Source organism: Populus trichocarpa, chromosome 1 (genome assembly GCF_000002775.5).
Source record: "Populus trichocarpa isolate Nisqually-1 chromosome 1, P.trichocarpa_v4.1, whole genome shotgun sequence".
Classification (NCBI taxonomy): domain Eukaryota; kingdom Viridiplantae; phylum Streptophyta; class Magnoliopsida; order Malpighiales; family Salicaceae; genus Populus; species Populus trichocarpa.
The window spans coordinates 4,420,600-4,434,445 of NC_037285.2; the positions used below are offsets into that span (position 1 = coordinate 4,420,600).

Genomic DNA, 13,846 nt, shown 5'->3' on the forward strand with positions numbered 1-13,846 from the left:
CAATACAAAAAAATAAAAAAAATAAAAAAAGGGATAACTAATTCTTTATGCACTTAGAAACCTTTATAGTGCTATGGATTAAAACCATCAAATCTGGTTACTTCTCTCTCTTTTATATTTCTTGATTTTTAAAAATTCAAAACACTTCCCTCTTTTTTCCTTCTTTTCCTCCAAAAAATGGGTTAGCTTTTTCTTATTTTCCTTCCAAAAAAACACTCCCTGTATTTTCCTTCTTTTTCTCTAGGAATTTTCCTCTAAAAAATAAGTAAGAAACATTATGCAATATAAAAAAACTAAAAGGGATAGCTAATTCCATGCATATTTAGAGACCTATACACTATGGATTAAAAAAAATGAAATTCATTTGCCTTTTAGTTTTTTTTCTCTTTTTTTTTCTTGATTTTGAAAAATCATAACACCTCCCTCCCTTTTTCTTTTTTTACTCTAGGAAATGGGCTTGCATTACCTTATTCTCCTTCAAAAAAAAACACTCCCTCCTTTGTCTTCTTTTCGACTAGGAAATAGGTTTGCTTTTCCTTTAAAAAACAAGCAAGAAACATTACATTACAAAATAAATAAATAAAAGGGATAGCTAATTCCATGTACACTTAAAGACATTTACACAGTGGATTAAATCTAATGTTAAAGGGTGAATATGATAAAAAAACACAATAGAAAAAATTAAATAACTCGAGTCAACCCAAATAAATCTGTCAAACCCGCTATCTGGATTATGAAAACTGGATTACTCTATGAAAATCAAATAAAAAAATTACAAATATCAATTAAAAACCAACTCAACATTGAAACATTGAAAGACAAAACTAAAAAAAAAAATCAATTTTAAAAGAATCAATCTCACATTGGAATCTTTCCTCAACATCTTAGGATACCTATATGGAAAATGAAAAACATTGTTAAGTCCAATCCCAAATGAATTCAATGTAAAAGAATCAAATTGAAATTAAAATTGAGTAACCAAAAAAATAGGGTTAATCTTTTCTTTGCCTATGCAATCCAATCTCCAATTCTTTCAAGAAAAAAAGAGCTAAATATTTGTCTAATGTTCAAATTCTATCTCCATAGTTTCAATTATTTTAAATCAATAAAATTTCATTTAATTTTGATAAACCAAGCATCAATCGAGTGAGAAATTTTTTGTCTCAACATCTCAAGATCCTATAACTTAGAAATAAACTATCAAACTCAATTCTAAATAAACACAACTTCTAAGGAACAAATCTAAAAACAAATTGAGTCTCCCTCTCTTTTTTCCTTTATTCACAATACATTGCTTGAGTGCTTGAGCGACTGAATCTTAAGTTGCTCGAATAAAGTCTTTACCTCTTTGTGAGAGTATCAATGTATCACATGAGCCATAACCATTGGTATCATAACAATTATTGTAAATGTTGAAAATTCATTAGTTCTTATGGACATTATATTAGAGAATAATATAAATCATATCCTGGAACCTCACCTAAAAGCTTAAGCTATTGGGTTGAGATGGTTCTTTGACATGGTATCATAGCCTTGATGACCAAGTGGTCTCGAGTTCGAATCTCACCATCCCCATTTATTTGATAAAAAATTAAGCACAAGGTAATATGGGCCTGTGCAAGTTTCAAGCCCAAAGAGCTTTCACTTGAGGGGGTGTGTTAGAGAATAATATAAATCATATCCTGAGACCTCACCTAAAAGCTTAAACTATTGGGTTGAGATGGTTCTTTGACATATCATCATCATATCAGCTAATTTCTTAATAAAAAAGCTGAAGTATTTTCGATCAATATTGCAAGGCAATATCACTCATGTAACAAGCCATGAAAATCTGGGTTGCTGCATGCAACCTATGAAATAGGCCACCTTGTTCTCTCTCTGTGATTCTGCATGTCAAACCTCAATGTTGCGACAGCTGATGGCATGGACCATATAAGGGGAAAAGAAGATAATGCATGAGCTAGCTCCACTCATCAAGAAATAAATAAAAAAGAAGCTTACAGAGCCCATAATTATAACGAGCCAGGCTCACTAATTTCCAGTGTTCTATTTCTATTTTCTGCATAATTCTAAACCGCACAGAACATCATGAGAGTCACGTAAAGATAAACAGATAGATAGGAACACATTAAAAGCTGGAGTATCTTATGGTCTTACATACAAAGGAGAATTATTCTTCATTTGAAAAAAAAAAGAAAAGCCTGCAACTGCTAAGTGCTAAACGAAGCAGCGCAGTGCTTTGCACACGCCACACAAAGCATTACTTGCACTGTTCCTACGGTGCAGTAGAATTATGATATAGACCACCTACGTGCTAAACGAAGACTGTTTCATCAATAACATACAAGACAAAACACAAATTTGCTGATCAAATATGGGAACCATCATGTTGAGGAAAGGAATACCATGCATGGCTGAGAGTGAGAACCATAGCTAGTCTTCTTATCATGCTAACCAACCTGGCATGTAAGTAGTCATACTTGGGCCAGCAGTGACCATTGTTATATTTTCTGGCTGATACCTGCAATTCAGAATAAAATCGTTGTAAGACAAATCCCCCTCGTCACTTAGCTTTTGCTCTTAAACGTTGACAAGTGATTCTACAATGTTGAAACGATGGCTTCCAGAAACATAACTGACATAAAACAATCACTTTATCACTTTAGTTTCTTCTTTTTTCTTGTTTTTTTTTTTTCTATGACCATCATTTTATGTATCCAGCCGAAAGGTTACAAAACAGTAAGGATTAGACTTAAGAGACCAGACATACCCAATTTGTAGTGTAGGTTCACACTCCAAAGCATGAAAAAACCCATCACCCTGGGGTTGGGCTTGTTGTCTAGCGTACTCCACATCTTCTGCACTTGGATTCAACTGGAGTGAATTTAATTGGTAGCCTTCCATCAACTGCAAAGTGAGCAAATACAACAACCAATATGTCATCATATTCAGGCTATTCTTAGTAGGGGAGGCCAAATCAATAGGACTAATTTATGTTCAATGTTGTCCTAAGTCAATCCCAGAAGGTTAAGGATGGCAGCCACCAACCATTAACCGGCAGCCACCAGTCATTTTCACATTGCCACCAATCATTATCTTTAACACATGGAACTTTTATTTTTCATACTTTTATTTTGTGTATAAATAGACAGCTAAATTTTTGTTATTGAACATGAAAAATAAAAAAGAAAAACACTAGAGAAAAAGAGAGGGTAAAAGTTTGAGAGTTTGCAATTTATGTAAGCTTGTTATTTATGAAATAAAACAGATTATTTATTTTTCCCTTAAATGTTTCACCAGTGGTCTCTCCCACCAACCTTCAGTATGTGGAAAGGAACTTAATGCTAAGCAGTGATTTCGATTTCTACTTAACAGAAACTTCTGACTTGAATTAATTTTAGGGGTTCTTGTTTCTGAACTAACTTGTTTCCACCAAAATGGAAAAGTAACATACCCTTTCTTTCAGGGACTTATTAGCTGCAGTCAGCATGTGCTCCTGCATGTAATGTTTGGAGTTAAATAGAGAGTGCTAGGAAAAGGAAATCAATAGACAACAAGGAAGCTTCAGAAGTTTCCATACCTTATGCTGTAGGTCATGGAGCTGATCCAGCATGTATTGGGTCTGTAGAACAATAAGAGGAATTATGAAGTTGAGATATGTACTGCTGGGTGTCAAGTGCTTTGTTACATATATAAAGTACTTATTTGTGTGCAGTCAAGTCAAATTTAACATCCAAGAGAAGTTTTAACTGTAATTGACTCTGTTCTATATTTTCAGAATTTTACTTATTAATCAGAATGCTAAGTATAATCAAATTGATAATATATATCCAATCCTTCTATCTTCAAAATACCCTTGTTGATCTGATCTGCTTCAATGACATATCAAGCTGCCTTTCAAGTGATTCTAGCTCTTTGCTGCTTAGAGGGCCAAGTTCTTCTCCCAAAAGATTCCTGTAGTTCGATGGCAATGAAATATTTGGTGATATCAAAGGTCAGATTTCAATATTATTTTTGAATGTAGATAATGACACTTTCTAATGAGGATCACCCTTGAAAGACTACATTTTAAACATTGCTGCTTAAGGCATCCTCACCTTTGGGTTCTTTGCAGGGCTTCATAACGTGCTTTAAGCTTCAGATATTCCTGCTGACTACTCAGTTCCTACAGCCAAAGCAGTAAAATCCATTTGAACATGAATGATTCAAAACACCTACAAATTATGTTGATAAGATTTGCAGTGCATATATGCAAGTGCACTGGACTATCAGTAAGCCTTGACGAGGCAGTAGCCATAATATCTTATCATAATTGATAATGTTGAATATTATCAAAGCTCCAAATTAATATAATAATTGAGATTACTTGCTTCCTGAAAATAATATATATATATATATATATATATATATATATATATATATATATATATATATATATATATATAGTTGATAAATGTAGTTAGAGATTTTTAGCTGCTGTTTTTTTCTGCAATTTTGTTCTTCATTCTCTTAATGACGACAAACTGTTATTTTTTGATGAATAAAGCCGATCATTTTTTAAGAAAAAAATAGACTCATTTTCCTCAAATTATATAAAGAAAAGGGGCATTTTCCAGCTACCAAAAAGTAAGCTGTTTACATTCCCTCAATTACAAAGATGACCTTGATCGGAACTACGAGAAAGTGCTTTAAGGACATGGTATTGTAAGTAAGTTATAAAGACCATTGCTAATTGTTTTACTTGAAAAAAATTTCACCAGCAAATTATTGTTAGTTACGCTTGCGTATAGCACTTGCTTCTTGTTACTGCACAGAATCTCGCTGCAGTCGTAATTTTCAATATATCAACCAGACAGCAGGCAGGCGTTCTTTTCTAAAGTTGTTTTTATATATGCCGGCCCAGGAGAGCATTTTTCCTATTATCTAATAGCACCAAGAAAGGTCAGCTTGAAGAAGAACAATACAAGAAAAAGGAAAGCTGCGGCAACAGATTGCAACAACTAAAATACAACTGTTATGTGTCTTTTAAGAATGCTATTAGCTTGGTTCAACATTGTAAGAAAGCAAAATTAGTTCCACAGAATCTAGCTGACTGAAATAATAATGATTACTAGATAAATTAAATATTGGCTAGAATCATCACAAAAAAAAAAAAAATCCTCAAACATTCTGGTTTTGAATTACATCTCAGGGGGGCATCATATATCTATCTTCTGTGATAATTTCTGGACTTTTATTCTTTGTTGTGATATTTATTGCCACGCAAACCTGTTTGTTTCTATATAACTTACTAGAAATTCATACTTTGGAAGATTAAATAAAGGACCAGAAGAAAGAGGGAAATTCAAAGGATATAGGAAAAGGGTAAATTTGCGTACCAGGGCCTCCCTTGCAGACACATTTGGCTCTGGTGCTCCATAATTGCACTTCTGGTACCTCTCAAGAGTTTTGAGCATGCTGAAAAACAATAGCAAAAATCAGTAAATTTTAAATCTTAAAATCTAACCATCAAGATTGATGCAAAGATTGTAACAACAAATAGAGACATGTACGAGGACAATATATATAGCAAGGATCTATTTTGAGCATAATAATCCTTTTCAGATAGTGTTAGTTTCTTGTGAAATTTTCCTACTTTTCCTGTTTAAGTTGGTAAGAAACTCATTTACATTTTATTTTATCATTAACCCAACAAATTTATTTTGAGATTGGATTGCAATAGCTAACAATTCACAAGGGGAGAGAGCCATTCTGTAGTGTAGTTATGACATGGTATTTCAATAGAAATATGCCAAAGTCGAGTGAATGAACATAAAATTGACCAATATTTCTCTAATGCATTTTTTTTAAAAAGTTTGTAAAGATCTTAAACTAATCATTGAAAGTTACCAATTATAAATCGATTAAATTTCTCTATTTAAAGAGTTTTCTTTTCCAAATCTTTGTTGTACACTACATCAGTTCGAGTCCTTAAATATGAAACAATCTTTTGCTGCTCATTTTCTCTGGTTATTAAGGCCAACCAGAAGCATACGGATAGCACACCCTCTTCATAATTAAGAAACAATTTGGTGATGTTTCAGGATGAATTTGATAAATAAATTGGGCTGTGGAGATCAGGTATGGTCATAGTGTTGATGGCAAGCGAAATTGGGAGCCAATGTTCAAGCAATTAGTCAGCTAATAACAAATATTTGGTGACAAATGATGATGATTAATTTGAGCAATGAAGTTTTAAAAAGATAGAAAATTGACTGTAGAAGCATCCTCTCCCCCCCCCACTCCCAAAGTTTAGCAGTTGTCATTGCAATATTTCTATATTTTTTTCTGTCACAAAAGAAAAAAAAAGCTCTTTAATTAATTCTAAGCTGAAAGAGATGGGAACAAATTAATTAAGAGGTTTTGTTTGATGTATTTTTTGAAAATTTTCTTGAGAAGATCAGCAATAATTCAAGGAAAAAATCCATTAATTCAATAGAAGAAATGTAATTAACCCTACTTTAACAAATTAGTTAATTAAAAATGTCTAGACATAAAAATAGTCAATTGTACAAGCAAAACCCTAAGATAATTAAGAACACAGAATGTAATGTTGGACTAGAATTTAAGGGCACTAATAATTGTTCTAGAGAAAAGGAACCTCTAATTAGGAGGAGTCAAAACATCCTGTGGATATTAGACATATTGATCACTCCAAAGACACAGACTCAATTACAGACTTCGAGAGCACACCACTATTAAGATAACCTCTGATTTGAATGAAAGAGAACAATTCAGTATACTGAAAAGAGTGAGAGGACTACTGATCTGTAGATATTGAAACCCTAAGTATCCTTGGCGAAGATCAAAACCCTAGATGTCTCTATCAGTTCATGTGATTGGAAATATCCTCTCTCCACCGAAACAGAAAAGAGAGAGTTGAAGATCCAATGGAATGAATGGAAGCTCCTATGTGAAAGGACTGATCTGAAGGGAGAGAGAAGAAAAAACAGCAGTCGTAATGTCCCATTCTTATTGATTGATAGAAAACATTTGCAGCAAAAAGTATGAGGGTAGAGAGCATGAATTATTACGAACTTGTCTTTTCCATCATGTAATTAAATTTAATCATAACAAAAGATTGTGTTTTTATTTTTTTCTTCTTAAAATTAACTCTGAAAACTGTGAGGTAGTTGGGAAAAATCCTACAAAATTGAAAATGTGTTAAACAGAAAATCAATGAAGACATGGACTGGCAAATATAAAGGTAAATTAAAGGAAAACCCTAAGATTCATAGATCGCAAATGATCAGAGAGAGAGAGAGATAGGCAAGATCAACTAAATTGCAAACTTTTTCCAATCAAAACTTCAACAACTCCCAGAAACTCTAACTTGTTTAACGAAATCAAGTTGATTGGAGTTTTAAATATTGAACAATCTAAGACCTTATTAACCTCAATATGGTTGAATGAAAAAGGGCATGCAGCACTTTCAAAGATTAAAGAGGGAGAAAGAAGAGAAGATTGTTTTTGATCTTATGTAACAACCATGCTATGTTGGATCCTGAAGAGAAAATTAAAGGAAAAGAATGATAAAGAAAACAAAAGATGAATTAGGACTATGCGAGATCAGAAAAGAACATTTTTAGCTTCTATGATCATGAAGAAAACTCCATATACATCGCATAGCTTGATGGGTCTCTCGAACTGTTGGAAGAGCAACAGATCATCAGATTTTTTTTTACTTTTCAAGAAGAAAAATGAACACAGAAATGGAAAATTCAGATAGTAAACGTAAAAGGAAAAGAGACGGAGAAAGGGCAAAAGACTATGGGAGCTAAGAAAAATTGTATAGAGTTTGAGTCAATATAACAGTAGATATAACGTTTATCTCTCTTTTTTGTGGTTTTCCAGTTGCAGATCTAGCATCAATACCAACACGAACACACTCTACCTGCTATAAACGCCGAGACATTCACAGAAACGGAAACAAAAAGAAACCAACTTTTATTTCCCTCTCTCTCTTCAATTCTCAGAACAAATGCTTAAAAAACCCAACACTGAAAACAGAAAAAATCAGCTTACCGAGCTCCGAAAATCTAAAGACAGGTCTCAAAACAAGAAACAAAAAAAAAAGGTCAAAGAAAAATTGAGCGAATCTAGCTAGCTAAGAGAGAGAAGGAGTGAAGGAAGCTGAGAGAGTTAAAAGAGAGAAGCTTTTGTGTTTTTTTTTCCTGTGTGTGTTTGAAGGGTACAAAAATTGGTTTGTTTTGGTGATACCTTGAACTACTGCAAAACTCGTACAGCTTTCCTCTATTGGAGAAGATGATGAGAGCAACCTCTGCATCACAAAGAACGGAAAGCTCATAGGCTTTCTTCAAAAGTCCATTCCTTCTCTTTGCAAATGTTACTTGCCTGTTGATCTTGTTCTCAATTCTCTTCAACTCAACCCTACCTCTCCCCATATCTTCTCCCTCTCTCTCTCTTCAAGAAAAACCTTTCTTTAATTTTAGCACTCAACAAATCCCAACAAGTCTCCACACATAAAAAGTATTCTTCTTTTTTTTATGGCCCTTTTTTTTATATACACACACACTCGCTCTCTCTTCCTCTCTTCAAGCACCAGCACCAATCTCTTTTTTGGTATTTAGGCTTTATTTATTAACTCGGTGGATCACGCTAAAAAACACATACTTAGACCCCATAAACACAGTATTGCAGCTATGTTCAGCTTAATTGTTTGGAATCTCACTAACACCCTTAATTAACAAAATAAAAAGTAAGCCCTCTCCCAACATATTCACCTCTGTTAATTTACACCCAAATTACTCTTCTGTTAATACTGTTTTTACTAGAAATTAACACTAGCAAGAATAATAGTGTATATATATATATATATATATATATATATATATATATATATATATATATAAGGATGGCTAAATGAGAATGATAATGATACCGTATAAAGTTCTTAAAAATCAAAATCAATTGCTGGGTTGCTTACAATGTACGCTAATACTACATTGCTGCTCAACGAGCTACAAAGTTGTGTATTGTACCTGCCTAGCTGCAGGGGCTTTAAATTTTGGTGGTGTAAGATGTATATTTTTGTATTTTAAAAATATTTTTTTAAAAAATTGAATATTATTTATTTTTTTTACTTCAAATTAATATTTTTTTTGGTGTTTTTAGATTATTTTGATACGCTGATTTCAAAAATAATTTTTTAAAAATAATAATAAAATATTATTTTGATACATTTCTAAATGAAAAGCATTTTGAAAAGCAACCGCAATCACACTTCCAAACAAGTCTGAAATCAGGAGATTAGATGTAGGGATAGAAATTTAATATGAATGAGTTTTTTTTTTTTTTTTGTACTAGATAGATAATGAATAGAATATAAATATTGTCAAATTCAATTTGAAACTTTACAGAATCTTACTTGAAATATATATTTATATTATATAAATATATTTGAAGAATATTAGATTTTTTCTAATTAAATATAATATATACGTACTTTAATATTAACATAAAACACACAAACATATATATATATATATATATATATATATAATTTTTATAATTTTTTATTTAATATACATATACATATTTCAAATATATATTAACTATTTTATTTTTTATTAATTAATAAATAATAAATAACTAAAACGTGATAAATAATTTATAAATATTTAGATTTTTTATCCCATAAATAATAAACATAATATAAATATAAAAAAATTCAATCAGTGAATGGTCATTATCATACCTAATCCGATGGACGGTGGAGAACCAGATTGGAGAAAGTAAATGTACTTGATGAAAAGAAAAGGAGAGTTGGGGTATTTGAGGAATAAATGTTAAAGTAGGAAGGGCAAGTGATATACGTGTCTAAAGGTTAAGTGCAAGGACATCTGACTATTTTCCAGTTTGGGCAATCATGTGACTAAACCTTAAAAATGTTTTATTCCTAGTTCCTTTGATTTTACCATTATGTCCTTGCATTCACTTTGTGGTTAGGGTTTGCGTAAAGGTCTGTTTGGTTGTGTTGTCCACAGAACCGAAGGGACCAAGGGGGCGAGTACGGGCGCTGACCCTCTCTTCGGCCAGTCCTCCCTTCTCGAGCCGAACATGGTGGGATCAGTCACGTGCCCAGATTTCCTTTCTAAAGTCAAGGAGAGTGAGCACTTATTACCAAAGTTTCGAACTGCTCTAGTAAAGCAAGTACTGGAATCGTTCTGCCGAGGAAGAGTCTGTTTTTGAATTTAGATATTGGGTTATTTTTTAAAATATTTTTTATTTAAAAATATATTATATTAATATTTTTTTATTTTTTAAAATTTATTTTTGATATTAACTAATCATCAAAACAAAATTATTAAAAAAATAATTTCAAATAAAAAGATTTAAACTTTTTTAAAATACTTTATGTACATGACTACTATTTAGCTGTGCTTTAATAGTCCTCGCATGACTCTTCTTCACACTGAATACCAACCCAACTCTGGATTCAGGTCTTCTTAATTCTTCTTCGTCCATTTCCTTGTAATTATGAGAAGGGATAGTGAATTAATTTCCTGGTAATTATTTAATTCCCGATTATATGGATAATAATTTATATATTTTGACCGAACGTGTAAAATAAATGACCTAATTAATGTAGTCAAGTATTGATTGAACTCTTTCACATTTATACTGACATGAATTGTTAGGTTAGCTCGAGTATACCAAAATAATAATAATTATCATTTTAAAAATAAAACAATCACCATATGAAATATAATAAGTTGACAGATTAAAATTATAAATAATATGGTGATGCATTCTCTCTCTATATATGGTAGAGTATAATATAAATATATAAGTCTTACTTAACAACTTCAATTTTTAAGTTAAAATATTTATTTGACAGGTTGTCAACTGTAATAATAAAATGTGCAAGTTTCAAGACTAAAACACTACTATAAAATTATAAAAAAAGAGAGTAAATGTCGATGAAAAATATTTCATAGAGATTTACCAATAGAAAACACGATGAAGAATCTTCATCAGTAATTTCAAATGGAAACGATGACAAAATAAATAAAAATCATTGGTATTTTTATCGGCATTGCTAACGTGTGAAATCACTGATGGAAATCCCATTGGTGATTTTAAGAGAAATTAAAACTTGATAGTGGCTTTCTACCAATCATTTTCCTCATAAATTTCATATCAAAATCCTCTCTCTTCCTCTCTCTAGCCTCTTAACAACCACCTCCTTAACCTCCACAAATCTAGCCACCACAACTCGCTGGTGTCGGCGCAACAACTCTTCAAAGGCCTAAACTTCCCTCTCTTGGTTTCTTTTTTCCACTATACCAAGTAAGCAAATTCATCCATTTATATTCTTAACCTATTTTTATTTTATAGTTTGTTCGAGAATTGGATAAAATGAATTTAATTTGTCACTTGATGAAATTGAGTATGATTTTGTGATTTATGTGTGTTAGAATTGAAGAAATGATGATAAATTTAATGGGTACAAATTAGTTTTTGTTAATTTTATGGTTAAGTTGAAGATTTAGAGAAAATTAATTTTGTGTGGAATTGATAATAATTAAATGTATTAATTAGGTTGAATAAGTTTAAATTAAATAAATGATGGATAATTAGTTGGGTCCCAATTAATTTTAGTCAATTTAGGGTTTTTTTGAAAATTTAGGAAAAAATAATTTAATGTATAATTGATAATCATTAGGGTATTAATTAATGCTATTATTCTTGAATTGGATAAATAAGAGGTAATTAGTTGTGCACCAATTATTTTTTATCAATTTTATGGTTTAGTTGAAAATGTAGAGAAAGTTATGTATCCACCTAATATTTTTAGAGAAATTTAATAAATTCTATAAGTATTGCCCCAAATATTTTAACCTGAAAACTTAAGGAAAATATTTTTTTAATCTTCTTAGTCACTAGGCTACCCTATTTTCATAAAATTTATTCAACATGACAATGTAATTAAATATGTTTTTTTAGTGTAAAGTATTCAATCACTATCTATTAAGTAACCTATAATTACGGAGTACATTTTTAATACTATTACATTTACATCTATCATTAGATGATCAAATGACCTAATTCTTGCTAGCCAATTGAAACTCTTGCAATACATGCTCATTATAAAAATCATTTGCCGTGGACCAAAATTAAGACATATAGGGTTTAGTTTCTATTTTGAAATAAAAGATATGGATATAATGAGTTGTGTTTGATAATAATATATAAGACAATAAAAGTTCTAGAAATTTATCTTGTTGATAAGGAAATAAAATAAAATACAGAGAAATTAATCTATTTTACCATTGATATCAATTACCATCAAATTTATAATGTTTGGAAATATATATATATATATATATATATATATATCATTATTTTTTACTTTAATTTATAATGAAAATTAATTTTTTGAACTAACATAAAATGATAATTTATCTATTCATCAAAATCATGTTAAAAAAGGATTTGCAATCACGTAAAAAAGATAATTGATCATTGGTAAGAAGATAATATTATTAAATCATGATTTACTTTGTCATTCAATCATTATTTCAAATATATTTAATAATAAAATAAATAATCAAATCAATCACATGTCAAATTAAATATTTGCACCAACACAAAGTTAAAATGCAACATAATTGGAAATGCAAGATAATACTTTCATCTCAAATACACACTTTTGATTATCATTCAATCCGGCCCCATCTCTTCATAATTAAATTCAATTTTTTTATAACACGAGGGATTTGCAGATCTCTATATCATGTATATGTTTTAATTATTATATTGTTTATCCAATAATGATTTTCATTTTCTCTCAAAATGTTAAAAACTCACTCATTAGGTAAAAAAAAAAAAAAACTTTTATACGTTTTAATAAAAAATCACTCTTTGGTTAATTGTTTTTATTCATTTTATAAAAAAATAATTTACTATAATTCATTTATTTTTTTAATTGTATCAAATTGTATAAAATAATTTATTATTTAATTTAAGTAATCTTCTTCATATCAATTTAATGAAATTGAAAACCCGGACTTCTAATACAAATACATTCTTAAAAAATATTTTAAAAATTAAAATACATGATAAAATATATTTAAAAATGAGCAAATTAAAAACTATAAAATACTTGATAGATATTTTCTCTATCTTGTTTATATTTTCTATATTTTTTTTATATAATTTTTGCTTTTATATTTTCTAGTTTTTAAATTTTATAGTGAAAATTAAGTTAATTAAAATCAATGGCCCATAAATGTAAAGATAGAGATTGAAACTATAACATATTAAAGGGATATTTATATAAAAAGATTAATTTGATTCTGTTTTTGTCCCACTGTTTTACAGGGACAAGAAATTAACTAAAAATAGTCCCTAATATAAAGATAAATCAAGTGGGAAAATGAAAAAAAACAAAAGAAATATCATACTTAATACCGTTGTCATAATCAATATACATTAAATTATTTTAAAATTTTGCATTTCAATTCTATCAGATTTTTAAATTAAGCAATGACTTGTATATTGTTGGATATCTAAATATCATTCATTGAATTTACTTATTTTAGTTCTACTTGTTATAAATAATATCTTTTTATTGCATCAAAATAGATAAATGTTGACTAATATATATAATTATTGAACTTAGTAAAATAAAATTTATTTTTAGCAATCATCGATGAGCACAAATATATTTTACAAAAAACACATCACATAAAAAAATCACAAATTAACTAAATATTTATTATTAAAAAACTCTAGATCTATAAGTAGAATCTCACATCCTTATAGATTTTAAATTAACGAA

At 29.9% G+C, this 13,846-nt stretch overlaps 1 protein-coding gene across 1 annotated transcript; it reads right to left on the minus strand.

Annotated features, from left to right (window-relative positions):
• Positions 1-2,094: 2,094 nt before the first annotated feature.
• Positions 2,095-8,631, minus strand: LOC7460556 (agamous-like MADS-box protein MADS4). The gene is made up of 8 exons (XM_024581894.2): positions 8,260-8,631; positions 5,379-5,457; positions 4,098-4,165; positions 3,855-3,954; positions 3,581-3,622; positions 3,455-3,496; positions 2,771-2,907; positions 2,095-2,521 (listed from the first exon to the last, which is right to left on the minus strand). Exons 1-8 carry the CDS (start codon positions 8,442-8,444, stop codon positions 2,446-2,448), a joined length of 729 nt encoding a protein of 242 aa, XP_024437662.1. The 5' UTR covers positions 8,445-8,631; the 3' UTR covers positions 2,095-2,445.
• Positions 8,632-13,846: the final 5,215 nt, after the last annotated feature.